General features: G+C 63.7%; 1 protein-coding gene across 1 annotated transcript in view; it reads right to left on the reverse strand.

Annotated features, from left to right (window-relative positions):
* The window catches only part of SYMPK (symplekin scaffold protein), an 87,345-nt gene that overhangs the window by 19,111 nt on the left and 41,083 nt on the right, over window positions 1-27,151 (reverse strand). Inside the window, exons 14-21 of the mRNA XM_090130076.1 lie at window positions 23,499-23,719; window positions 21,501-21,582; window positions 19,708-19,821; window positions 14,792-14,939; window positions 11,004-11,164; window positions 7,687-7,795; window positions 5,051-5,151; window positions 1,563-1,653 (exon numbers count right to left, since the gene is read on the reverse strand). Coding sequence (XP_089986202.1) covers window positions 1,563-1,653; window positions 5,051-5,151; window positions 7,687-7,795; window positions 11,004-11,164; window positions 14,792-14,939; window positions 19,708-19,821; window positions 21,501-21,582; window positions 23,499-23,719 — 1,027 coding nt within the window. The remainder of the gene's footprint in view (window positions 1-1,562; window positions 1,654-5,050; window positions 5,152-7,686; window positions 7,796-11,003; window positions 11,165-14,791; window positions 14,940-19,707; window positions 19,822-21,500; window positions 21,583-23,498; window positions 23,720-27,151) is intronic.

Genomic DNA, 27,151 nt, shown 5'->3' on the forward strand with positions numbered 1-27,151 from the left:
TTGGGGGCGTGAGGGGGGACAAAACCGGGGGGGGGGCACCAGGATCGTCCTCACGGTGCCCCTGTGTCCCCATAGATGCACCCACACCCCTAAGAAGCCACCATACCCCCATGGATGCCGCCAATACCCCATAGATGCCCCCATGGATGCCCTCACACCCCATAGATGCCCCCACACCCCATAGATGCCCCCACACCCCACAGATACCCCATAGATGCCCCCATAGATGCCCCCACACCCCATAGATACCCCCATAGATGCCCCCACAGATGCCCCCACACCCCACAGATACCCCCATAGATGCCCCCATAGATGCCCCCACACCCCATAGTTGCCCCCACACCCCCATAGATGCCCTCACACCCCATAGATGCCCCCATAGATGCCCCCACACCCCATAGTTGCCCCCACACCCCCATAGATGCCCCCACACCCCATAGATACCCCCATAGATGCCCCCACAGATGCCCCCACACCCCACAGATACCCCCATAGATGCCCCCATAGATGCCCCCACACCCCATAAATGCCCCCATAGATGCCCCGATGGATGCCCCCACACCCCATAGATGCCCCCATAGATGCCCCCACACCCCATAGATGCCCCCATAGATGCCCCCATAGATGCCCCCACACCCCATAGATGCCCCCACACCTCCATAAATTCCCCCATAGATGCCCCCATAGATGCCCCCACACCCCATAGATGCCCCCATAGATGCCCCCATAGATGCCCCCACACCCCATAGATGCCCCCACACCTCCATAAATTCCCCCATAGATGCCCCCATAGATGCCCCCACACCCCATAGATGCCCCCACACCTCCATAAATTCCCCCATAGATGCCACCACACCCCATAAATGCCCCCATAAATGCCCCCATAGATGCCCCCACAGATGCCCCCACACCCCATAGATGCCCCCATAGATGCCCCCACACCCCATAGGTGCCCCCACACCCCACAGATGCCCTCCATTGATGCCCCCTTACCCTCGTAGATGCCCCCACACCCCATAGATACCCCCATAGATGCCCCCTTACCCCACACATGCCCCCATAGATGCCCCCACACCCCATAGATGCCCCCATAGATGCACCCACATCCCATAGATGCCCCCACAGATGCCCCCACACCCCATAAATGCCCCCATAGATGCCCCCACACCCCATAGATGCCCCCATAGATGCCCCCACACCCCATAGATGCCCCCACACCCCCATAGATGCCCCCACACCCCATAGATACCCCCATAGATGCCCCCACAGATGCCCCCACACCCCACAGATACCCCCATAGATGCCCCCATAGATGCCCCCACACCCCATAGTTGCCCCCACACCCCCACAGATGCCCCCACACCCCCATAGTTGCCCCCATAGATGCGCCCACACCCCATAAATGCCCCCATAGATGCCCCCACACCCCATAAATGCCCCCATAGATGCCCCCACACCCCATAGATGCCCCCATAGATGCCCCCACACCCCATAGATGCCCCCATAGATGCCCCCACACCCCACAGATGCCCCCCCCCACCCCATAAATGCCCCCCCCTCACCGTGCTGCGTCCCCAGCAGGCGGTTGAAGACCTCCTTCACCACGATGGGGTTCAGTTTGATCAGTTTGGGCAGCGCCTGGATCACCTCTTTCTGCGCCCCCCCCCCCCAAAAAAAAATAAAATTATGTATATATAAACCCCCCCCCCCCCCAGAATTCATCAGCAAACCTCTTTCTGCCCCCCCCTCAAAAAAAAATTGTCATCGCAACGACCCCAAAATGGGCACCAAGGGGGGGGGGATAGGAGGAGGAAATGGGGGGGGGGGGGCAAGGGGGGGGCTGGAAAGGGATGGGGGGGTGGGAGGGGTAAATGGGGGGGGGGAAGGGGGGGTGATGAAGGGAATGGGGGGGGGACAGGAAGGGGGTGGGTGGGGGAGAAAAGGGGGGTTAAAGGGGGGGGATGGGGGGGTTGGGGGGGGGGCATGGGGTGGGGAGGGGGTGGGGGGGCAGGAGGGAAATGGGGGGGTCAGAGGGGATGGGGGTAAATTGGGGGGGTGGGGGGGTCATGAATGGAAGGGGGGGCAGTAGGGGGGTGGGGGGGGAGAAAAGGGGGGGTTGGGGGGGGACAAGGGGGGGTTGGAGGGATGGGGGGCAGGAAGGGAGTGGGGGGGGGACAGAGGGGATGGGGGGTAAATTGGGGGGGGTTGGAAGGGGATAAGGGGGGGTGGGGGGGCAGGAAGGGAATGGGGGGGGGTCAGAGGGGATGGGGGGTAAATGGGGGGGTGGGGGGGTCACGAATGGAATGGGGGGGGCAGTAGGGGGTTGGGGGGGGAGAAAAGGGGGGGTTGGGGGGGGACAAGGGGTGGGGAGGGGGTGGGGGGGGGATGGGGGGGCAGGAAGGGAGTGGGGGGGGTCAGAGGGGATGTGGGGTAAATTGGGGGGGTGGGGGGGTCACGAATAGGGGGGGACAGTAGGAGGAAGGATGGGGGGGGCAGGAGGGGAATGGGGGGGGGGCCAGAGGGGATGGGGGTAAATGGGGGCTGGGGGGGTCACGAATGGAATGGGGGGGCAGTAGGGGGTGGGGGGGGAGAAAAGGGGGGGTTGGGGGGGGACAAGGGGGGGTTGGAGGGATGGGGGGGGCAGGAAGGGAGTGGGGGGGGTCAGAGGGGATGGGGGGTAAATTGGGGGGGGTTGGAAGGGGATAAGGGGGGGTGGGGGGGCAGGAAGGGAGTGGGGGGGGACAGAGGGGATGGGGGTAAATTGGGGGGGGTTGGAAGGGGATAAGGGGGGGTGGGGGGGCAGGAAGGGAGTGGGGGGGGACAGAGGGGATGGGGGTAAATGGGGGGGTGGGGGGGTCACGAATGGAAGGGGGGGGCAGTAGGGGGGTGGATGGGGGGATGGGGAGGGGGTGGGGGGAGCAGGAGGGGAATGGGGGGGTCAGAGGGGATGGGGGTAAATTGGGGGGGTGGGGGGGTCACGAATGGAATGGGGGGGCAGTAGGGGGGTGGGGGGGGAGAAAAGGGGGGGTTGGGGGGGGACAAGGGGGGGTTGGAGGGATGGGGGGGCAGGAAGGGAGGGGGGGGGACAGAGGGGATGGGGGGTAAATTGGGGGGGGTTGGAAGGGGATAAGGGGGGGTGGGGGGGCAGGAAGGGAATGGGGGGGGGACAGAGGGGATGGGGGTAAATGGGGGGGTGGGGGGGTCACGAATGGAATGGGGGGGGCAGTAGGGGGTTGGGGGGGGAGAAAAGGGGGGGTTGGGGGGGGACAAGGGGTGGGGAGGGGGTGGGGGGGGGATGGGGGGGCAGGAAGGGAGTGGGGGGGGTCAGAGGGGATGTGGGGTAAATTGGGGGGGTGGGGGGGTCACGAATAGGGGGGGACAGTAGGAGGAAGGATGGGGGGGGCAGGAGGGGAATGGGGGGGGGGCCAGAGGGGATGGGGGTAAATGGGGGCTGGGGGGGTCACGAATGGAATGGGGGGGCAGTAGGGGGTGGGGGGGGGAGAAAAGGGGGGGTTGGGGGGGGACAAGGGGGGGTTGGAGGGATGGGGGGGGCAGGAAGGGAGGGGGGGGTCAGAGGGGATGTGGGGTAAATTGGGGGGGTGGGGGGGTCATGAATAGGGGGGGACAGTAGGAGGAAGGATGGGGGGGCAGGAAGGGAAAGGGGGGGGGACAGAGGGGATGGGGGTAAATGGGGGGGTGGGGGGGTCACGAATAGGGGGGGACAGTAGGAGGAAGGATGGGGGGGCAGGAAGGGAAAGGGGGGGGGACAGAGGGGATGGGGGTAAATGGGGGGGTGGGGGGGTCACGAATGGAAGGGGGGGGCAGTAGGGGGCTGGTGGGGGGGAATGGGGGAGAAAAACGGGGGGTTGGGGGGGGACAAGGGGGGGTTGGAGGGATGGGGGGGGGCACTAATGGGGGACAATGAGGGGGATGATAATAGGGGGGGCAATGGGGGGGGGCATTAAGGGGGGACAATGGGGGCAATGAGGGGGGGGCACTGAGGGGGCAGTGGGGGGGGGTGACAATGAGGGGGGGGACAACGGGGGGGGGACACTAACGGGGAATAATGGGGGGGGGGACAATGGGGGACACTGAGGGGGGCACCGGGGGGGGGTGACAATGGGGGGGGGCACTAAGGGGGGATAATGGGGGGGGGACAATGAGGGGGGGGCAGTGGGGGGGTGATAATGGGGGGGGCATTAAGGGGGGCAATGGGGGCAATGAGGGGGGGGCACTGAGGGGGCGGTGGGGGGGGTGACAATGGGGGGGCAATGGGGGACACTGGGGGGGTGACAATGATGGGGGGGGCAGTGGGGGGGGCACTGAGGGGGGGTGACAATGAGGGGGGGGGCAGTGGGGGGGGTGATAACGAGGGGGGGCATTAAGGGGGGACAATGGTGGCAATGAGGGGGGGGGCACTGAGGGGGCAGTGGGGGGGGTGACAATGAGGGGGGGCAATGGGGGACACTGGGGGGGGCATTGGGGGGGGGTGACAATGATGGGGGGCACTAAGGGGGGATAATGGTGGGGGACAATGAGGGGGGGCACTGGGGGGGGCTCTTGTGGGGGGGTGACAATGATGGGGGGGGCGGCAATGGGGGGGGCACTAAAGGGGGGTGACAATGAGGGGGGGGCAGTGGGGGACACTGGGGGGGGGCATTGTGGGGGGGGTGACAATGATGGGGGGGCACTAAGGGGGGATAATGGGGGGGGGGACAATGAGAGGGGGCTCTTGTGGGGGGGGTGACAATGATGGAGGGGGCAGTGGGGGGGGCACTAAGGGGGGGTGACAATGAGGGGGGGGGCAGTGGGGGGGGCACTGAGGGGGGGTGACAATGAGGGGGGGGGCAGTGGGGGGGGTGATAACGAGGGGGGGCATTAAGGGGGGACAATGGGGGCAATGAGGGGGGGGGGCAGTGGGTGGGGTGACATGGCGGGGGGGGGGGGGACGCAAACGGGGGGATAATGGGGGGGCACCGGGGGGGGGGGGGGGGCTGACAATGGGGGGGGTGGGGGGGTCCGGGGGGGGGGGGGCAGGGGGGGGCCCCACCTTTTCCAGCCCGTTGAGGACGGGGATGAGGAAGCGGACGTCGGGCAGCCGTTTGTGGTACAGCTCACGGACCCGCTTCACCAGCTCTGGGGAGGGGGGCACTGGGGGGGGGGCACGGGGGGGGGCAGTGTGACAACCCCCCCCCCCCCACACACCACATCACCCCCCGTCCCCCCCCCCCCACTGTCACACCCCCCTGGTGTCAATCCCCCCATCCCCATCATCCCCCCCCCCTTTCACTGCCCCCCCCCTCATTGTCAACTGCCCCCCCCGGTGCCCCCCCCCTCACTGCCCCCCCCCGAGACCCCCCCCACCCCCATCATCACCCCCCCGTCCCCCGCCCCAGGGTCACACCCCCCTGGTGTCAACCCCCCCCCTCCCCATCATCCCCCCCCCACCTTTCACTGCCCCCCCCCCAATTGTCAACACCCCCCCGGTGCCCCCCCCTCAGTGCCCCCCCCCTTTGTCACCCCCCCTTCCCCCCCCCAGTGTCACATCTCCCTCATGTCAACCTGTCCCCTGTTTTCCCCCCCCCCCTCATTGTCCCCCCCCCTCCCCGGACCCCTTCGCCCCCCCCTCCATTGTCAGACCCCCCCCCCCTCCCGGTGCCCCCCCCTCAGTGCCCCCCCCCCTTTGTCACCCCCCCCCCCTCCCCATCACCCCCCCCCTTTCACTGCCCCCCCCCTCAATGTCAACGCCCCCCCCCGGTGCCCCCCCCTCACTGCCCCCCCCCCAGACCCCCCCCACCCCCATCATCACCCCCCCCCTGCCCCCCCCCCAGTGTCACATCCCCCTCGTGTCAACCCCCCCATCCCCATCATCCCCCCCCCCCTTACACTGCCCCCCCACCCCCATTGTCACCCCCCCCCCAGTGCCCCCCCCTCAGTGCCCCCCCCCTTTGTCACCCCCCCCCTCCCTCAGCATCACCCCCCCCCCCAGTGTCACACCCCCCCCTCCCCATCATCCCCCCCCCCTTTCACTGCCCCCCCCCCCCCATTGTCAACCCCCCCCCCCGGTGCCCCCCCCTCACTGCCCCCCCCCAGGCCCCCCCACCCCCATCATCACCCCCCCGTCCCCCCCCCCAGGGTCACATCGCCCTCGTGTCAACCCCCCCCCCCCCCATCATCCCCCCCCCACCTTTCACTGCCCCCCCCCCAATTGTCAACACCCCCCCGGTGCCCCCCCCCATGGCGCCCCCCCCTTTGTCACCCCCCCGTCCCCCCCCCAGTGTCACATCCCCCTCGTGTCAACCCCTCCCCTGGTTTCCCCCCCCCCTCACATTGTCCCCCCCCCTCCCCGGACCCCTTCGCCCCCCCCTCCATTGTCAGACCCCCCCCCCTCCCGGTGCCCCCCCCTCAGTGTCCCCCCCATTGTCACCCCCCCGTCCCCCCCCCCCACTGTCACACCCCCCTGGTGTCAACCCCCCCATCCCCATCATCCCCCCCCCCTTTCACTGCCCCCCCCTCCTTGTCAACTGCCCCCCCCGGTGCCCCCCCCCTCACTGCCCCCCCCCAGACCCCCCCTACCCCCATCATCACTCCCCCCTGCCCCCCCCCCAGGGTCACATCGCCCTCGTGTCAACCCCCCCCCCCCCCATCATCCCCCCCCACCTTTCACTGCCCCCCCCCTCATTGTCAACCCCCCCCCGGTGCCCCCCCCCTTTGTCACCCCCCCCCACCTCCTTCAGCATCACCCCCCCTCAGTCTCACCCCCCCCCTCCATCACCCCCCCCTTTCACTGCCCCCCCCCCATTTTGCCTCCTTAGTGCCTCCCCCTCATTGTCACCCCCCTTAGTGCCCCCCATTGCCCCCCCCATTGTCACCCCCCCATTATCCCCCCTTAATGCCCCCCCCCAGTGCCCCCCCTTCTGTCAGACCCCCCCAGTGCCCCCCCATTGCCCTCCCATTGTCCCCCCCCAGTGACCCCCATCATTGTCCCCCCCCAGTGCCCCCCATTGCCCCCCCATTGTCATCCCCCCATTATCCCCCCTTAATGCCCCCCCATTGCCCCCCATCCCATTGCCCCCCCTTCTGTCACCCCCCCCAGTGTCCCCCATTGTCACCCTCCCCAGCGCCCCCCCCAGTGCCCCCCATTGCCCCCCCCATTGTCACCCCCCCATTATCCCCCCTTAAAGCCCCCCCCATTTCCCCCCACCCCAGTGCCCCCCCCTCATTGTCCCCCCCCATTATCCCCCCTTAGTGACCCCCATTGCCCCCCCCCATTACCCCCCCTTCTGTCACCCCCCCCCATTGCCCCCCCCATATGTCCCCCCCCCATTATCCCCCTTAATCCCCCCCAATTGCCCCCCACCCCATTGCCCCCCCCTTGTCCCCCCCCAGTGCCCCCCATTGCCCCCATTATGCCCCCTTAGTGCCCCCCCATTGCACCCCCCCCATTATCCCCCCTTAATGCCCCCCCCACTGTTCCCCACCCCATTGCCCCCCCCTCATTGTCCCCCCCCAGTGCCCCCCAGTGCCCCCCCCATTATCCCCCCTTAATGCCCCCCCATTGTCCCCCACCCCATTGCCCCCCATCATTATCACCCCCCCCAGCTCCCCCCATTGCCCCCCCCCATTGTCACCCCCCCAGTGCCCCCCCCCCCCAGTGCCCCCCCCCCCAAATACGCCCCCCCCCACCTTTGTCCGTCAGGCTGTGCAGACAGCGGGTCACCAGGGTCTCGGCCCCTTTAGGGCAGTTCTCCACCAGCAGCAGCAGCTCGGGGGAATTCATCCCCATCCCCCGGATCTGTGGGGCGGCAGAGAGGGGCCCCATAACCACCCCATAGCGACCCCATAGCGACCCCATAACCACCCCATAGAGACCCCATAGCCACCCCATAGCGACCCCATAACCACCCCTTAGCCACCCCATAGAGACCCCATAGCCACCCCATAGCGACCCCATAACCACCCCATAGCGACCCCATAGAGACCCCATAACCACCCCATAGCGACCCCATAGCGACCCCAGAGCCACCCCATAGCGACCCCATACTGACCCCATAGCCACCCCATAGAGACCCCATAACCACCCCATAGTGACCCCGTAACCACCCCATAGCGACCCCATAGCCACCCCATAGAGACCCCATAGTGACCCCATAGGGACCCCATAGAGATCCCATAACCACCCCATAGCGACTCCATAGCCGCCTCATAGCCACCCCATAGTGACCCCATAGCGATCCCGTACTGACCCCATAGCCACCCCATAGTGACCCCATAACCACCCCATAGCCACCCCATACTGACCCCATAGCCACCCCATAGTGACCCCATAACCACCCCATAGCAACCCCATAGCGACCCCAGAGCCACCCCATAGCAACCCCATAGCCACCCCATAGCGACCCCATAGTGATCCCATAGCCACCCCACAGAGACCCCATACTGACCCCATAGCCACCACATAGCAACCCCATAGCCGCCCCATAGTGACCCCATAACCACCCCATAGCCACCCTATAGCTACCCCATAGCGACCCCATACTGACCCCATAGCTGCCCCATAGTGACCCCATAACCACCCCATACTGACCCCATAGCCACCCCATAGTGAGTCCATAGCAACCCCATAGCGACCCCACAGCCACCCCATAGCCATCCCATAGCGACCCCATAGGGACCCCATAGCCGCCCCATAGTGACCCCATAACCACCCCATAGTGACCCCATAGCCGCCTCATAGTCACCCCATAGAGACCCCATAGCCATCCCATACTGACCCCATAACCACCCCATAGCCACCCCATAGCGACCCCATAGCGACACCATAACCACCCCATAGCGACATCATAACCACCCCATAGTGACCCCATAGCCGCCCCATAGTGACCCCATAACCACCCCATAGCCACCACATAGTGACCCCATAGCCACCCCATAGCGACCCCATAGCCACCACATAGAGACCCCATAGTGACCCCATAACCATCATACAGCCACCCAATAGTGACCCTATAGCAACCCCATAACCACCCCATAGTGACCCCATAACCACCACATAGCCACCCCATAGCAACCCCTTAGCCGCCTCATAGCCACCCCACAGCCACCCCATAGTGACCCCATAGCGATCCCATACTGACCCCATAGCCACCCCATAGCGACCCCGTAACCACTCCATAGCGACCCCATAGAGACCCCATACTGACCCCATAGTGACCCCATAGGCGCCCCATAGCGATCCCATAGCGACCCCATAGCCATCCCATAGTGACCCCATAGCGACCCCATACTGACCCCATAGCCACCACATAGTGAGTCCATAGCACCCCATAGCCACCCCATAGCACCCCATAGCCACCCCATAGCCACCCCATAGCCACCCCATAGCGACCCCATAGCACCCCATAGCACCCCATAGCCACCCCATAGCCACCCCATAGCGACCCCATAGCACCCCATAGAGACCCCATAGCACCCCATAGCCACCCCATAGCCACCCCATAGCGACCCCATAGCACCCCATAGCACCCCATAGCCACCCCATAGCCACCCCATAGCGACCCCATAGCACCCCATAGCACCCCATAGCCACCCCATAGCGACCCCATAGCCACCCCATAGAGACCCCATAACCACCCCATAGCCACCCCATAGCCACCCCATAGAGACCCCATAGCACCCCATAGCCACCCCATAGCCACCCCATAGCGACCCCATAACCACCCCATAGCGACCACATAGCACCCCATAGCCACCCCATAGCCACCCCATAGTGACCCCATAACCACCCCATATCCACCCTATAACCATCCCATAACCACCCCATATCCATCCCATAATGACCCCATAACAACCCCATAACCACCCCATAGCCACCCCATAGCTACCCCATAGCTACCCCATAGCGACACCATAACCACCCCATAGTGACCCCATAGCCGCCCCATAGTGACCCCATAACCACCCCATAGTGACCCCATAGCCGCCCCATAGCGACCCCATAGCCACCACATAGTGACCCCACAGCCACCCCATAGCCATCCCATAGCGACCCCATACTGACCCCATAGCCACCCCATAGCGACCCCATAACCACCCCATAGCGACCCCATAGTGACCCCATAGCTGCCTCATAGCCACCCCATAGCCACCCCATACTGACCCCACAGCCACCCCATAGTGACCCCATAGCCACCCCATAGCGACCCCATAACCACCCCATACTGACCCCATAGAAACTCCATAGCAACCCCATACTGACCCTATAGCCACTACATAGTGACCCCATAGTGACCCCATAGTGACCCCATAGCCGCCCCATAGCCGCCCCGCTCACGGGCTGCTCGATGACCCTGAGCACAGTGCCCCCATATCCCCCCCCATATCCCCCCCTATACCCCCATATCCCCCCCCATATCCCCCCCTATACCCCCATATCCCCCCCCATATCCCCCCCTATACCCCCACATCCCACCCCATATCCCCCCATATCCCCCCCCACCCGCCCCCATACCCCCATATCCCCCCCCACATTCCCCCCCCATGTCCCCATATCCCCCCATGCCCCCATATCCCACCCCATATCCCCCCATATCCCCCCCCACCACCCCCCATACCCCCATATCCCCCCCCCACATCCCCCCCCATGTCCCCATATCCCCTCCCACCCCCCCCCTCGGCCCCCCCTGCCCCCCCCCGTGCCCCCCCCGCTCACGGGCTGCTCGATGACCCTGAGCACGGTGCCCCCACATCCCCCCCCATACCCCCACATCCCCCCCCATATCCCCCCATACCCCCATATCCCCACCCCATACCCCCCCCCTCGCCCCTCCCTGCCCCCCCCCTGCCCCCCCCTGCCCCCCCCCGCCCCCCCCCGCTCACGGGCTGCTCGATGACCCTGAGCACAGTGCCCCCATATCCCCCCCCATATCCCCCCATACCCCCACATCCCACCCCATACCCCCCCCCCTGCCCCCCCCCTGCCCCCCCCGCCCCCCCCCGCTCACGGGCTGCTCGATGACCCTGAGCACGGTGCGCTTGATGTCGGCGATGGCCTCGGTGTAGACGGCCGCCAGCTCGTGGATGAGGCGGTGGTTGTGGGGCAGCAGCGCCAGGTAGAGGTACAGGCACTGCTTGATGGTCTCCTCCGTCCACGGCGCCGCCACCTCTGGGTGCCCCCCACCAAGGGGACGTCAGCACGGCACCCCAGAACGCGTCCCTGCTGACCCCTATGTCCCCATTGTCTGCCTTTGTCCCCATTGACCCCTATGTCCCCATTGTCTGCCTTTGTCCCCATTGACCCCAATGTGTCCCCACTGACCCCAATATCCCCATTCTCTGCCATTGTCCCCATTGACCTCATTGACCCCAATGTCCCCATTGTCTGACATTGATCCCAGTGATCCCATTGACCCCAATGTTCCCCATTGACCCCATTGACCCCAATACCCCCATTGTCTGCCATTGTCCCCATTGACCCCAATGTGTCCCCACTGACCCCAATATCCCCATTCTCTGCCATTGACCCCATGTCATCCTATTGACCCCAATGTCCCCATTGTCTGCCATTGACCCCCTTGACCCCAATGTCCCCATTGTCTGCCATTGATCCCATTGACCCCAATGTTCCCCACTGACCCCATTGACCCCTATGTCCCCATTGTCTGCCATTGTCCCCATTGACCCCAATGTGTCCCCACTGACCCCAATATCCCCATTCTCTGCCATTGTCCCCATTGACCTCATTGACCCCAATGTCCCCATTGTCTGCATTGTCCCCATTGACCCCAATGACCCCATTGACCCCAATGTCCCCATTGTCTGACATTGATCCCATTGACCTCATTGACCCCAATGTCCCCATTGACCCCGATGTCCCCATTGACCCCAATGTCCCCATTGACCCCAATATCCCCATTGTCTGCCATTGTCCCCATTGACCCCATTGACCCCAATGTCCCCATTGACCCCAATATCCCCATTGTCTGCCATTGTCCCCATTGACCCCATTGACCCCAATGTTCCCCATTGTCTGTCATTGACCCCATTGACCCCAATGTCCCCATTGTCTGCCATTGTCCCCAATAGACCCATTGACCCCAATGTTCCCCATTGACCCCATTGACGCCAATGTCCCCCATTGACCCCAATACCCCCATTGTCTGCCATTGTCCCCATTGACCTCATTGACCCCAATGTCCCCATTGTCTGCATGGTCCCCATTGACCCCAATGTCCCCATTGACCCCAATGACCCCATTGACCCCAATATCCCCACTGTCTGCCATTGACCCTATTGACCCCATTGACCCCATTGACACCATTGACCCCATTGACCCCATTGACGCCAATGTCCCCATTGTCTGCCATTGATCCCATTGACCCCAATGTTCCCCATTGACCCCATTGACCCCAATGTCCCCATTGTCTGCCATTGATCCCATTGTCCCCACTGACCCCAATGTTCCCCATTGACCCCAATATCCCCATTGTCTGCCATTGTCCCCATTGACCCCATTGACCCCATTGACCCCAATGTTCCCCATTGTCTGCAATTGTCCCCATTGACCCCATTGACCCCAATGTCTCCATTGTCTACATTGTCCCCATTGACCCCATTGACCCCAATGTCCCCCAATGACCCCAATGTCCCCATTGACCCCAATGCCCTCAATGGCCCCAATGCATCCCCATTGACCCCAATGTCCCCATTGTCTGCCATTGTCCCCATTGACCCCAATATCCCCACTGTCTGCCATTGACCCTATTGACCCCATTGACCCCATTGACCCCAATGTCCCCCATTGTCTGCCATTGTCCCCATTGACCCCATTGACGCCAATGTCCCCATTGTCTGCCATTGATCCCATTGACCCCAATGTTCCCCATTGACCCCAATACCCCAATGCCCCCACTGACCCCATTGACGCCAATGTCCCCATTGTCTGCCATTGACCCCAATGACCCCATTGACCCCAATATCTCCATTGTCTGCCATTGACCCCGTGTCATCCTATTGACCCCAATGACCCCATTGATCCCATTGACCCCAATGTCCCCATTGTCTGCCATTGTCCCCATTGACCCCATTGACCCCATTGACCCCAATGTCCCCATTGACCCCATTGACCCCTATGTCCCCATTGTCTGCCATTGATCCCATTGTCCCCACTGACCCCAATGTTCCCCATTGAACCCAATGTCCCCATTGTCTGCCATTGTCCCCATTGACCCTATTGACCCCATGGACCCCAATGTCCCCATTGTCTGCCATTGACCCCATTGACCCCAATGTCCCCATTGACCCCATTGACCCCTATGTCCCCATTGTCTGCCATTGTCCCCATTGACCCTATTGACCCCATGGACCCCAATGTCCCCATTGTCTGCCATTGACCCCATTGACCCCAATGTCCCCATTGACCCCATTGACCCCTATGTCCCCATTGTCTGCCATTGTCCCCACAGACCCCAATGTTCCCCATTGACCCCATTGACCCCAATGTCCCCATTGTCTGCCATTGATCCCATTGTCCCCACTGACCCCAATGTTCCCCATTGACCCCAATGTCCCCATTGTCTGCCATTGTCCCCATTGACCCTATTGACCCCATGGACCCCAATGTCCCCATTGTCTGCCATTGATCCCATTGACCCCATTGACCCCAATGTTCCCCATTGACCCCAATATCCCCATTGTCTGCCATTGTCCCCATTGACCCCACTGACCCCAATGTCCCCATTGACCCCACTGACCCCATTGACCCCTGAGTCCCAATGTCCCCATGGACCCCATTGACCCCAATGTCCCCATGGACCCCTAAGTCCCAATGTCCCCATTGACCCCATGGACCCCATTGACCCCAATGTCCCCATTGACCCCTAAGTCCCAATGTCCCCATTGACCCCATTGACCCCAATGTCCCCATTGACCCCATGGACCCCAATGCCCCCACTGACCCCACTGACCCCGATGTCCCCATTGACCCCAATGTACCCACTGACCCCACTAACCCCAATGTCCCCACTGACCCCTAAATCCCAATGCTCCCATTGACCCCATGGACCCCATTGACCCCATTGACCTCGCTGACCCCAATGTCCCCATTGACCCCATTGACCCCAATGCCCCCATTGACCCCACTGACCCCATTGACCCCTGAGTCCCAATGTCCCCATGGACCCCATTGACCCCAATGTCCCCATGGACCCCTAAGTCCCAATGTCCCCATTGACCCCATGGACCCCATTGACCCCAATGTCCCCATTGACCCCATGGACCCCATTGCCCCCTCTGACCCCTAAGTCCCAATGCTCCCATGGACCCCATGGACCCCATTGACCCCAATGTCCCCACTGACCCCTAAGTCCCAATGTCCCCATTGACCCCATTGACCCCAATGTCCCCATTGACCCCAATGCCCCCACTGACCCCACTGACCCCAATGTCCCCATTGACCCCAATGCCCCCACTGACCCCATTGACCCCAATGTCCCCACTGACCCCTAAGTCCCAATGCTCCCATTGACCCCATGGACCCCATTGACCCCATTGACCTCGCTGACCCCAATGTCCCCATTGACCCCATTGACCCCAATGCCCCCATTGACCCCACTGACCCCATTGACCCCTGAGTCCCAATGTCCCCATGGACCCCATTGACCCCAATGTCCCCATGGACCCCTAAGTCCCAATGTCCCCATTGACCCCATGGACCCCATTGACCCCAATGTCCCCACTGACCCCATGGACCCCATTACCCCCTGTGACCCCAACGCCCCCCCCGGCCCCATACCGGTGTCCTTGTCGGCCCCGAAGAGCACGGAGGGGGGGTTTGGGTGCACGAGGAGCTGCAGGTAGTTGAGGGCGAACTTCTCCACGTACTCACGGAGCGGCTCCTTCTCGTACATCCGCTTCACGAACAGCAGCGCCTGCTGGCGGACCTGGGGGACCCACAGTGGCACCCATGGGCACCCACTGCCACCCACTGGCACCCATTGGCACCTACTGTCAACTACTGTCACCTACACTCACCTACGATCACCCCTTGGCACCTACTGTCACCTACTGGCACCCATTGGCACCAACTGTCATCTACTGTCACCCACTGTCACCCATTGGTACCCATTGCCACCTACTGTCACCCACTGGCACCCATTGGCACCTACTAGCACCCACTGTAACCCATTGCCTCCAATTAGCACCTACTGGCACCTACTAGCACCCATGGGCACCTACTGTCACCTACTGTCACCCACTGTCATCCATTGGCACCCGTTACCACCTACTGTCACCCACTGGCACCCATTGGCACCTACTGCCATCTACTGTCACCCATTGGCACCTACTGTCACCTACTGTCACCCACTGTCACCCATTGGCACCTACACTCACCTACAATCACCCCTTGGCACCTATTGTCACCCACTGGCACCCACTGGCACCCACTGGCACCCATTGGCACCTACTGTCAACTACTGTCACCTACACTCACCTACAATCACCCCTTGGCACCTACTGTCACCCATTGGCACCAATTGGCACCAACTGTCATCTTCTGTCACCCACTGTCACCCATTGGCACCCATTGGCACGTACCATCACCCATTGGCATCTATTGGCACCTACTGCCACCTACTGGCACCCATTGGCACCCATTGGCACGTACCGTCACCCATTGGCATCTATTGACACCTACTGGCACCTACTGGCACCCATTGGCACCCATTGGCACGTACCGTCACCCATTGGCATCTATTGACACCTACTGGCACCTACTGGCACCCACTGTCATCTACTGTCATCCATTGGCACCTACACACACCTACGATCACCAATTGGCACCCCTTGGCACCTACTGTCACCCACTGGCACCTACTGTCACCCACTGGCACCCATTGGCACCAACTGTCAGCTACTGTCACCCACTGTCACCCATTGGCACCCATTGGCACCTATTGGCACCAACTGTCAGCTACTGTCACCCACTGTCACCCACTGTCACCCACTGGCACCTATTGGCACCTACTGTCACCCATTGGCACCTACTGACACCTATTGGCACCTACTGGCACCTACACTCACCTACGATCACCCCTTGGCACCCATTGGCACCTACTGTCAACTACTGTCACCTACACTCACCTACGATCACCCCTTGGCACCTACTGTCACCCATTGGCACCAATTGGCACCAACTGTCATCTACTGTCATCCATTGGCACCCACTGGCACCCACTGTCACCCATTGGCACCCACTGGCACCCATTCCCACCTACTGTCAACTACTGTCACCTACACTCACCTACGATCACCCCTTGGCACCTACTGTCACCCAGTGGCATGCATTGGCACCAACTGTCATCTACTGTCACCCACTGGCACCCATTGGCACCCACTGTCACCCATTGGCACCCACTGGCACCCATTGGCACCTACTGTCAACTACTGTCACCTACACTCACCTACGATCACCCCTTGGCACCTACTGTCACCCACTGGCACCCATTGGCACCAACTGTCAGCTACTGTCACCCACTGGCACCCATTGGCACCCACTGTCACCCATTGGCACCCATTGGCACCTATTGGCACCCCTTGGCACCTACTGTCACCCACTGTCACCCATTGGCACCCATTGCCACCTACTGTCACCCACTGGCACCCATTGGCACCTATTGGCACCTACTGGCACCTACTGTCATCTACTGTCACCCATTGGCACCCATTGCCACCTACTGTCACCCACTGGCACCCATTGGCACCTACACTCACCTACAATCACCCCTTGGCACCTATTGTCACCTACTGTCACCCATTGGCACCAATTGGCACCTATTGGCACCTACTGGCACCTACTGTCACCCACTGGCACCAATTGGCACCTACTGTCACCTACTGTCACCCATTGGCACCAATTGGCACCTATTGACACCTATTGGCACCCACTGGCACCTACTGTCACCTACTGTCACTCACTGGCACCCATTGGCACCTACGTTCACCTACGATCACCCCTTGGCACCCCTTGGCACCTACTGTCACCTACTGCCACCCACTGGCACCTACTGCCACCTACTGGCACCCACTGGCACCCATTGGCACGTACCGTCACCCATTGGCATCTATTGGCACCTACTGTCAACTACTGGCACCCACTGGCACCCATTGGCACCTATTGCCACCTACTGTCACCCATTGGCACCTACACTCACCTACGATCACCCCTTGGCACCCATTGGCACCTACTGTCACCTACTGTAACCCACTGGCACCCACTGGCACCCACTGGCACCTACACTCACCTACGATCACCCCATGGCACCCCTTGGCACCTACTGTCACCCATTGGCACCCACTGGCACCTACTGTCACCCACTGTCACCCATTGGCACCTACTATCACCCACTGTCACCCATTGGCACCTACTGTCACCCATTTTCACCTATTGGCACCCACTGTCACTCACTGGCACCTATTGGCACCTACAGTCACCCACTGTCACCTGTCCCCCACTGTCCCCACTGTCCCTTATTGTCCCCACTGTCCCCTACTGCCCCCTGCTGTCCCTATTGCCCCCATTGTCCCCTGTTGTCCCCATTGTCCCCACTATCCCTACTGTCCCCAGTCCCCCACTGTCTTCCATTGTTCTCCATTGTCCCCTATTGTCCCCACTGTCCCCCACTGCCCCCTATCGTCCCCCACTGTCCCTTATTGTCCCCACTGTCCCCCACTGACCCCACTGTCCCCTACTGTCCTCCATTGTCCTGCACTGTCCCCTATCGTCCCCCACTGCCCCATATTGTCCCCCACTGTCCCCGATTGTTCCCCACTGCCCCCTATTGTCCCCTACCGTCCCCCACTGTCCCCCATTGTCCCCACTGTCCCCTATTGCCCCTGCTATCCCCCACTGTCCCCCATTGTCCCCACTGTCCCCTATTGCCCCTGCTATCCCCCACTGTCCTCCATTGTCCCCCACTGTCCCCTATTGTCCCCTATTGCCCCCACTGTACCCTCTTGTCCCCATTGTCCCCACTGTCCCCTACTGTCCCCACTGTCCCCTACTGTCCCCTACTGTCCTCCATTGTCCTGCACTGTCCCCTGTCGTCCCCTACTGTCCCCCACTGCCCCCTACTGTCCCCCACTAACTGCCCCCACTGTCCCCTATTGTCCCCACTGTCCCCTACTGTCCCCACTGTCCCATATTGTCCCCCACTGTCCCCTATTGTCTGCCCCCCACTGTCCCCGATTGTTCTCCACTGTCCCCTATTGTCCCCTACTGTCCCCCACTGCCCCCTATTGTCCCCACCGTCCCGTATTGTCCCCCACTGTCCCCAACTGTCCCCGCTGTCCCCGACTGTCCCCACTGTCCCCACTGTCCCCTACTGTCCTTTATTGTCCCCACTGCCCCCTACTGTCCCCACTGTCCCGTATTGTCCCCACTGTCCCCACTGTCCTTTATTGTCCCCACCGTCCCCTACTGCCCCCCGCTGTCCCCGCTGTCCCCGCTGTCCCTTATTGTCCCCACTGTCCCCTACTGTCCCCACTGACCCCTACTGCCCCCCACTGTCCCCTGCTGTCCCCCACTGTCCCTTATTGTCCCCACTGTCCCCCATTGTCCCCTACTGTCCCCACTGTCCCCTGTTGTCCCCATTGTCCCCACTATCCCCACTGTCCCCACTGTCCCCCAATGTCCCCAACTATCCCCGCTGTCCCCACTGTCCCCTACTATCCCCACTGTCCTTTATTGTCCCCACTGTCCCTTACTGCCCCCCACTGTCCCCTACTGTCCCCCACTGTCCCCCACTGTCCCCCATTGTCCCCACTGTCCCCCATTGCCCCTCCTATCCCCTACTATCCTCCATTGTTCCCCACTGTCCCCCACTGTCCCCCACTGTCCCCTCTTGTCCCCATTGTCCCCACTATCCCTACTGTCCCCACTGTCCCCTACTGTCCCTTATTGTCCCCACTGTCCCCTACTGCCCTCCACTGTCCCTCACTGTCCCCTATTGCCCCCACTGTCCCCTACTGTCCCCACTGTCCCATATTGTCCCCCACTGTCCCCCACTGTCCCCACATTGTCCCCTATGGTCCCCACTATCCCCGATTGTCCCCCTATTGCCCCCACTGTCCCCTACTGTCCCCCACTGTCCCCTATTGCCCCTGCTGTCCCCTACTGTCCCCAATGTCCCTTATTGTCCCCACTGTCCCCTACTGCCCCCCGCTGTCCCCTACTGTCCCCACTGTCCCCTACTGTCCCCGCTGTCCCCACTGTCCCTTGTTGTCCCCACTGTCCCCTACTATCCCCGCTGTCCTTTATTTTCCCCACTGTCCCCTACTGTCCCCTACTGCCCCCCGCTGTCCCTCACTGTCCCCTATTGCCCCCACTGTCCCCTACTGTCCCCGCTATCCCCGCTGTCCCTTATTGTCCTCACTGTCCCCCACTGTCCCCTACTGCCCCCCGCTGTCCCCACTGTCCCCCACTGTCCCCTACTGCCCCCCGCTGTCCCCAGTTGCTCCCATTGTCCCCACTATCCCTACTGTCCCCACTCTCTCCTACTGTCCCCCACTGTCCTGCACTGTCCCCTACTATCCCCTATTTCCCCCACTGTCCCCTATTGCCCCCGCTATCCCCGCTGTCCCTTATTGTCCTCGCTGTCCCCTACTGCCCCCCACTGTCCCCAACTGTCCCCAGCTGTCCCCTGCTGTCACCTTCTCCTTCTCATGGGAGCAGAGGTCCAGCAGCACATGCAGGTACTGGAACTGCCGCGACGGCCGCTTGAAGATCAGCTCGCGGAGCGTCGACATGCCCAGGTACGCACGGCTCTGCGGGGCGGCGGGGTCAATGGGGTCAGTGGGGTCAACGGGGTCAACGGGGACAGTGGGGTGAATGAGGACGTTGGGGTCAATGGGGGCAATGGGGTCAATGAGGACATTGAGGGTGTTGGGGTCAGTGGGGTCAATGGGGTCAATGAGGACATTGGGGGTGTTGGGGTCAATGGGGCCAATGGGGTCAATGGGGATGTTGGGGTCAATGGGGACAGTGGGGTCAACAGGAACGCTGGGGTCAATGGGGACGTTGGGGTCAATGAGGACGTTGGGGGTGTTGGGGTCAATGGGGTCAATGGGGTCAATGAGGACGTTGGGGGTGTTGGGGTCAATGGGGACAATGGGGTCAACGAGGACGTTGGGGGTGTTGGGGTCAGTGGGGCCAATGGGGTCAACGAGGATGTTGGGGGTGTTGGGGTCAATGGGGACAGTGGGGTCCATGAGGATGTTGGGGGTGTTGGGGTCAATGGGGTCAATGGGGTCAACGGGGACGTTGGGGTCAATGGGGACAGTGGGGTCAATGAGGACATTGGGGGTGTTGGCGTCAATGGGGTCAATAAGGATGTTGGGGGTGTTGGGGTCAATGGGGCCAATGGGGTCAACGGGGACGTTGGGGTCAATGGGGCCAATGGGGTCAACGGGGATGTTGGGGTCAACGGGGACAGTGGGGTCAACGGGGACATTGGGGTCAATGGGGACAGTGGGGTCAACGAGGACGTTGGGGGTGTTGGGGTCAATGGAGCCAATGGGGTCAATGGGGACAGTGGGGTCAACGGGGACAGTGGGGTCAATGAGGACATTGGGGGTGTTGGCGTCAATGGGGTCAATAAGGATGTTGGGGGTGTTGGGGTCAATGGGGCCAATGGGGTCAACGGGGACGTTGGGGTCAATGGGGCCAATGGGGTCAACGGGGATGTTGGGGTCAACGGGGACAGTGGGGTCAACGGGGACATTGGGGTCAATGGGGACAGTGGGGTCAACGAGGACGTTGGGGGTGTTGGGGTCAATGGAGCCAATGGGGTCAATGGGGACAGTGGGGTCAACGGGGACAGTGGGGTCAATGAGGACGTTGCAGGTATTGGGGTCAATGGGGTCAGTGGGGTCAATGAGGACATTGGGGGTGTTGGGGTCAATGGAGCCAATGGGGTCAACGGGGACAGTGGGGTCAACGGGGACAGTGGGGTCAATGAGCACGTTGGGGGTGTTGGGGTCATTGGGGTCAATGGGGTCAACGGGGACGTTGGGGTCAATGGGGACAGTGGGGTCAATGGGGACACTGGGGTCAATGGGGACGTTGGGGTCAGTGGGGACAATGGGGTCAACAGGGACAGTGGGGTCAATGAGGACATTGGGGTCAATGGGGACGTTGGGGTCAATGGGGACAGTGGGGTCCATGAGGATGTTGGGGGTGTTGGGGTCATCGGGGTCAATGTGGTCAATGGGGACGTTGGGGTCAGTGGGGTCATTGGGGTCTTTGGGGTCAGTGGGGTCGTTCGGGACACACTGGGGTCAGCGGGGTCATTGGGGTCAGTGGGGTCAGGGGGGTCATTGGGGTCGTTTGGGACACACTGGGGTCAGTGGGGTCAGTGGGGTCAGTGGGGTCATTGGGGTCGTTCGGGACACAGTGGGGTCAGTGGGGTCAGTGCGTCCCCCTGCCCCCATTGGGGTCGCCCCACCTCATCCTCGCAGTATTTGCGGATGACGTCCAGGGCGCCTTCGGTGATGAGCGGCGCCTCCAGCACCACGCGGGTGAAGATCCTGGGGGGCGGGGGGGGATTCACCACACTGCCCCCACTGCCACCACCCACCCCAATGCCCCCCAACGCCCCCATCCACCCCACTGCCCCCATCCATCCCACTCCCCCATTGCCCCCATTGCCCCCAATACCCCCACCCACCCCACTGTCCCCATCCACCCCAATGCCCCCATTGCCCCCACCCACCCCACTGCCCCCATTGCCCCCATTGCCCCCATTCACCCCATTGCCCCCATTCACCCCATTGCCCCCATTGCCCCCACTGCCCCCATTGCCCCCATTCACCCCACTGCCCCCATGGCCACCACCCACCCACCCCACTGCCCCCATCCACCCCAATGCCCCCAATGCCCCAAATGCCCCCATTGCCCCCACTGCCCCCATTGCCCCCATTGCTCCCATTGCCCCCATTGCCCCCAATACCCCCACCCACCCCACTGTCCCCATTCACCCCACTGCCCCCCAATGCCCTCATCCACCCCACTGCCCCCATTGCCCCCACCGCCCCCATTCACCCCACTGCCCCCATCCACCCCACTGCCCCCATTGCTCCCACTGCCCCACTGCCCCATAATGCCCTCACCCACCCCACTGCCCCCATTGCCCTCATCCACCCCATTGCCCCCACCGCCCCCATTCACCCCACTGCCCCCATTCACCCCATTGCCCCCATAGCCCCCAGCCACCCCAATGCCCCCATTCACCCCATTGCCCCCATTGCCCCCAGCCATCCCACTGCCCCCATTGCCTGCCCCCATTCACCCCATTGCCCCCACTGCCCCCATTCACCCCAATGTCCACATCCACCCCACTGCCCCATTGCCACCATTGCCCCCATTGTCCCCAATGCCCTCATTCACCCCCACAGCCCCCATTGCCCCCACCGCCCCCATTCACCCCACTGCCCCCCACTGCCCCCATCTACCCCACTGCCCCCATTGCCCTCATCCACCCCATTGCCCCCACTCACCCCACAGCCCCCATTCACCCCATTGCCCCCATCCACCCCACTGCCCCCATTGCCCCCACCCACCCCACTGCCCCCAATGCCCTCATCCACCCCACTGCCCCCATTGCCCCCATTGCTCTCATTGCCCCCATTGCCCCCATCCACCCCATTGCCTGCATCCACCCCACTGCCCCCACTGCCCCCATTCACCCCAATGTCCACATCCACCCCACTGCCCCCATTGCCCCCATTGCTCCCACTGCCCCCACTGCCCCCATCCACCCCACTGCCCCCATTGCCCCCATCCACCCCATTGCCTGCATCCACCCCACTGCCCCCATTGCCCCCATTCACCCCATTGCCCCCACTGCCCCCATTCACCCCAATGCCCTCATCCACCCCACAGCCCCCATTGCCCCCATTGCCCTCATCCATCCCACTGCCCCTATTCACCCCACTGCCCCCATTGCCCCCACCACCCTCATTCACCCCACTGCCCCCACTGCCCCCATCCACCCCATTGCCCCCACCGCCCCCATTCACCCCACTGCCCCCATTCACCCCATTGCCCCCATTGCCCCCATCCACCCCAATGCCCCCATTCACCCCATTGCCCCCATTGCCCCCAGCCACCCCACTGCCCCCATTGCCTGCCCCCATTCACCCCATTGCCCCCACTGCCCCCAGGCCCCCCAATGTCCACATCCACCCCACTGCCCCCACTGCTCCCATCCACCCCATTGACCCCATTGCCCTCATCCACCCCATTGCCCCCACTCACCCCACTGCCCCCATCCACCCCACTGCCCCCAATGCCCTCATCCACCCCACTGCCCCCATTGCCCCCACTGCCCCCATCCACCCCACTGCCCCCACTGCCCCCATCCACCCCATTGCCCCCAATGCTCTCATCCACCCCACTGCCCCCATCCACCCCATTGCCCCTATCCCCCCCCCCCCCCAATTACCCATCCCTCTGGTCCGCCTTCTCCTGCAGCCCCCCCAGCAGGGCTGCCAACCACTCATCGTATCTTCGGGACCCCCCCGCCCTCTGCCCGTATTCCTGGTACAGCAGAGCCAGCGCCAGCTCCAGCCTCCCTCGTGCATCTTCCAGCACGAAGGGCAGCAGGGCAACGCCAAGGGGCAGCTCCAGCCCCACCGCCAGCTTGGCCAGCAGGCGGACACGGGCCTGGGGGGGGGAGGGAAAAATAAGAGGGGGGGGGGGAAGGGGAGAAGGGGAATGGGGGGAGAGGGGGTGGGGGGAGGGGGATAAAGGGGAGTGGGGGGAGGGGGGGTGGGGGGAGATGGGGTGGGGGGAGAGGGGGTGGGGAGGAGGGGGATAAAGGGGCGTGGGGGGAGGGGGGGTGGGGGCAGAGGGGTTTGGGGGGGATGGAGGGGTGGGGATGGAGGGGTGGGGGGAGATGGGGTGGGGGGGAAGGGGATAAAGGGGAGTGGGGGGAGAGGGGGTGGGGGGGATGGAGGGGCGGGGGGAGAAGGGGTGGGGGGGGATGGGGGGTGGGGGGAGAGGGGTTGGGGGGGGATGGAGAGGTGGGGGGGTGGGGGGAGATGGGGTGGGGGGATAGGGGGATAAAGGGGAGAAGGGGAATGGGGGGAGATGGGGTGGGGGGAAATGGGGTGGGGGGAGATGTGGTGGGGGCAGAGGGGTTGGGGGGGGATGGAGGGGTGGGGGCAGAGGGGGTGGGGGGAGAGGGGGTGGGGGGATGGGGGGGATGGAGGGGTGGGGGGAGGGGGATAAAGGGGAGAAGGGGAATGGGGGGAGATGGGGTGGGTGGTATGGAGGGGTGGGGGGAGATGGGGTGGGGGGAGAAGGGGTGGGGGGGGATGGAGGGGTGGGGGGGTGGGGGGAGATGGGGTGGGGGGGAAGGGGATAAAGGGGAGTGGGGGAAGATGGGGTGGAGGAGAGAGTGATAAAGGGGAGAAAGGGAATGGGGGGAGATGGGATGGGGGGAGAGGGGGATAAAGGGGAGTGGGAGGAGAGGGGGTGGGGGGAGATGGGGTGGGGGGGATGGAAGGGTGGGGGGAGATGGGGTGGGGGGGGATGGGGTGGGGGGGATGGGGGGGTGGAGGGGAAGGGGATAAAGGGGAGAAGGGGAAGGGGGTGAGGGGGAGGAGGGGTTATAGGGATGGGGGGTGTGGGGGATGGGGTTTATAGGGGGATGGGGGGGTCAGATGGGATGGGGGACATGGGGTGGGGGGAGGATGGGGAATAAGGGGGAGATGGGATGGGGGAGGTGGGGAGAAGGGGAAAGGGGTGAGGGGGGGTTATAGGGGGAGGAGGATGGGGGGGTAGGGAATGGGGGGTTATAGGGGGATGAGGGGGTAAATGGGGTGGGGGGACATGGGGTGGAGGGGTTATTGGGGGGGGATGGTGAGAAGGGGTTTGGGGTGAGGGGTTATAGGGGAAAAGGGGTTTATGGGGTGGAGGTTTATAGGGGGCGGAGGAGCAAGGGAGAAGGGGAAAGGGGGGAGATGGGGTGGGGGGGATGGAGGGGTGGAGGGGAAGGGGATAAAGGGGAGGAGGGGTTATAGGGATGGGGGGATGTGGGGTTTATAGGGGGATGGGGAACATGGGGTGGGGGGAGGATGGGGAATAAGGGGGAGATGGGATGGGGGAGGTGGGGAGAAAGGGAAAGGGGGGTTATAGGGGGAAAAGGGGTATATGGGATGGGGGGGGTAGGGGATGGGGGGTTATAGGGGGATGAGGGGGTAAATGGGATGGGGGGACATGGGGATAAAGGGAAAAAGGGGAATGGGGTGGGGGGAGGATGGGGAATAAAGGGGGAAATGGGATGGGGGTTATGGGGTGGGGGTTATGGGGGGGGAAGGTGAGAAGGGGTTTGGGGTGAGGGGTTATAGGGGAGGAGGGGTTTATGGGGTGGAGATGGGGTGGAGGTTTATAGGGGGCGGAGGGGCAAGGGAGAAGGGGAAAGGGGGGAGGGGGGGTTATAGGGAGGGGGGGTGCAGGGGATGGGGGTTACAGGGGGTGGGAGGGCAGACGGGATGGGGGATAAAGGACAGGAGGGGAGAGCAGTGAGGGGGGGTTACCTCCAACCCAACACCCCCATCTGCCCCATATCCTCACTTCCCCCCCCCATCCCACATCCCCCCCCCACGTCCCCGTGTCCTCCCACATCCCACACACCCCCCTTTCCCCCCCACCCCCCCATCCCCACTGCAGACCCCCCCCACATCCCCAATATCCCCAACCCCCCCATGTCCCCCCTGCCCCCCCCTCCCCCCCACATCCCCACTGCAGACCCCCCCCCACATCCCCCATCCCCCCCCTTCCCCCACATCCCCAATACCCCCAACGCCCCACCACCCCCCTGCCCTCCCCCAACCCCCCCATGCCCCCCCTGCCCCCCCTCCCCCCCACATCCCCACTGCAGACCCCCCCCACATCCCACATCCCCCCCCTTCCCCCCACATCCCCCCCACATCCCCAATACCCCCAAACCCCTCCCCACCCCCCCAACCCCCACCCCCCCCCCACCCCCCTGTCCCCCCACCTGCACATCCCCACTGCAGACCCCCCCCCACATCCCCCATCCCCCCCTTCCCCCACATCCCCCCCACATCCCCAATACACCCAACCCCCCCCCACCCCCCTGCCCCCCCATGCCCCCCCTGCCCCCCCTGCCCCCCGTCCCCCCCACATCCCCACTGCAGACCCCCCCCCACATCCCCCATCCCCCCCTTCCCCCCACATCCCCCCCACATCCCCAACACCCCCACCCCCCCCACCTGCACATCCTCACTGCAGACCCCCCCCACATCCTCCACCCCCCCCCACATCCCCAACACCCCCAACCCCCCCACGCCCCCCCTGCCCCCCCCACCTGCGCATCCCCACTGCAGACCCCCCCATCCCCCATCCCCCCCCTTCCCCCTCACCCCCACCACATCCCCAACACCCCCAACCCCCCCCTGCCCCCCCCGCCCCCCCCACCTGCACATCCCCACTGCAAACCCCCCCCACATCCCCCATCCCCCCCCTTCCCCCCCATCCCCCATTCCCCCCCCTGCCCCCCCCCGCCCCCCCCTCACCCACACATCCCCACTGCAGACCCCCCCCATCCCCCATCCCCCCCCTTCCCCCTCACCCCCACCACATCCCCGACACCCCCAACCCCCCCCTGCCCCCCCCGGCCCCCCCACCTGCACATCCCCACTGCAGACCCCCCCCACATCCCCCATCCCCATTCCCCCCACATCCCCAATAACCCCAACGCCCCCCCACCCCCCTGCCCCCCCCCCAACCCCCAGATGCCCCCTTGCCCCCCCTCCCCCCCACATCCCCACTGCAGACCCCCCCCTTCCCCCACATCCCCCCCACCCCCCACCCCCCCACATCCCCAATACCCCCAAACCCCTCCCCACCCCCCCAACCCCCCCAGCCCCCCCCACCTGCACATCCCCACTGCAGACCCCCCCCACATCCTCCACCCCCCCCACATCCCCAACACCCCCAACCCCCCCATGCCCCCCCTGCCCCCCCTCCCCCCCACATCCCCACTGCAGACCCCCCCCCACATCCCCCATCCCCATCCCCCCCATGCCCCCCCTGCCCCCCCTCCCCCCCACATCCCCACTGCAGACC

This window comes from Phasianus colchicus, chromosome 38 (assembly GCF_987193195.1).
Source record: "Phasianus colchicus chromosome 38, bPhaCol1.hap1.1, whole genome shotgun sequence".
Classification (NCBI taxonomy): Eukaryota; Metazoa; Chordata; class Aves; order Galliformes; family Phasianidae; genus Phasianus; species Phasianus colchicus.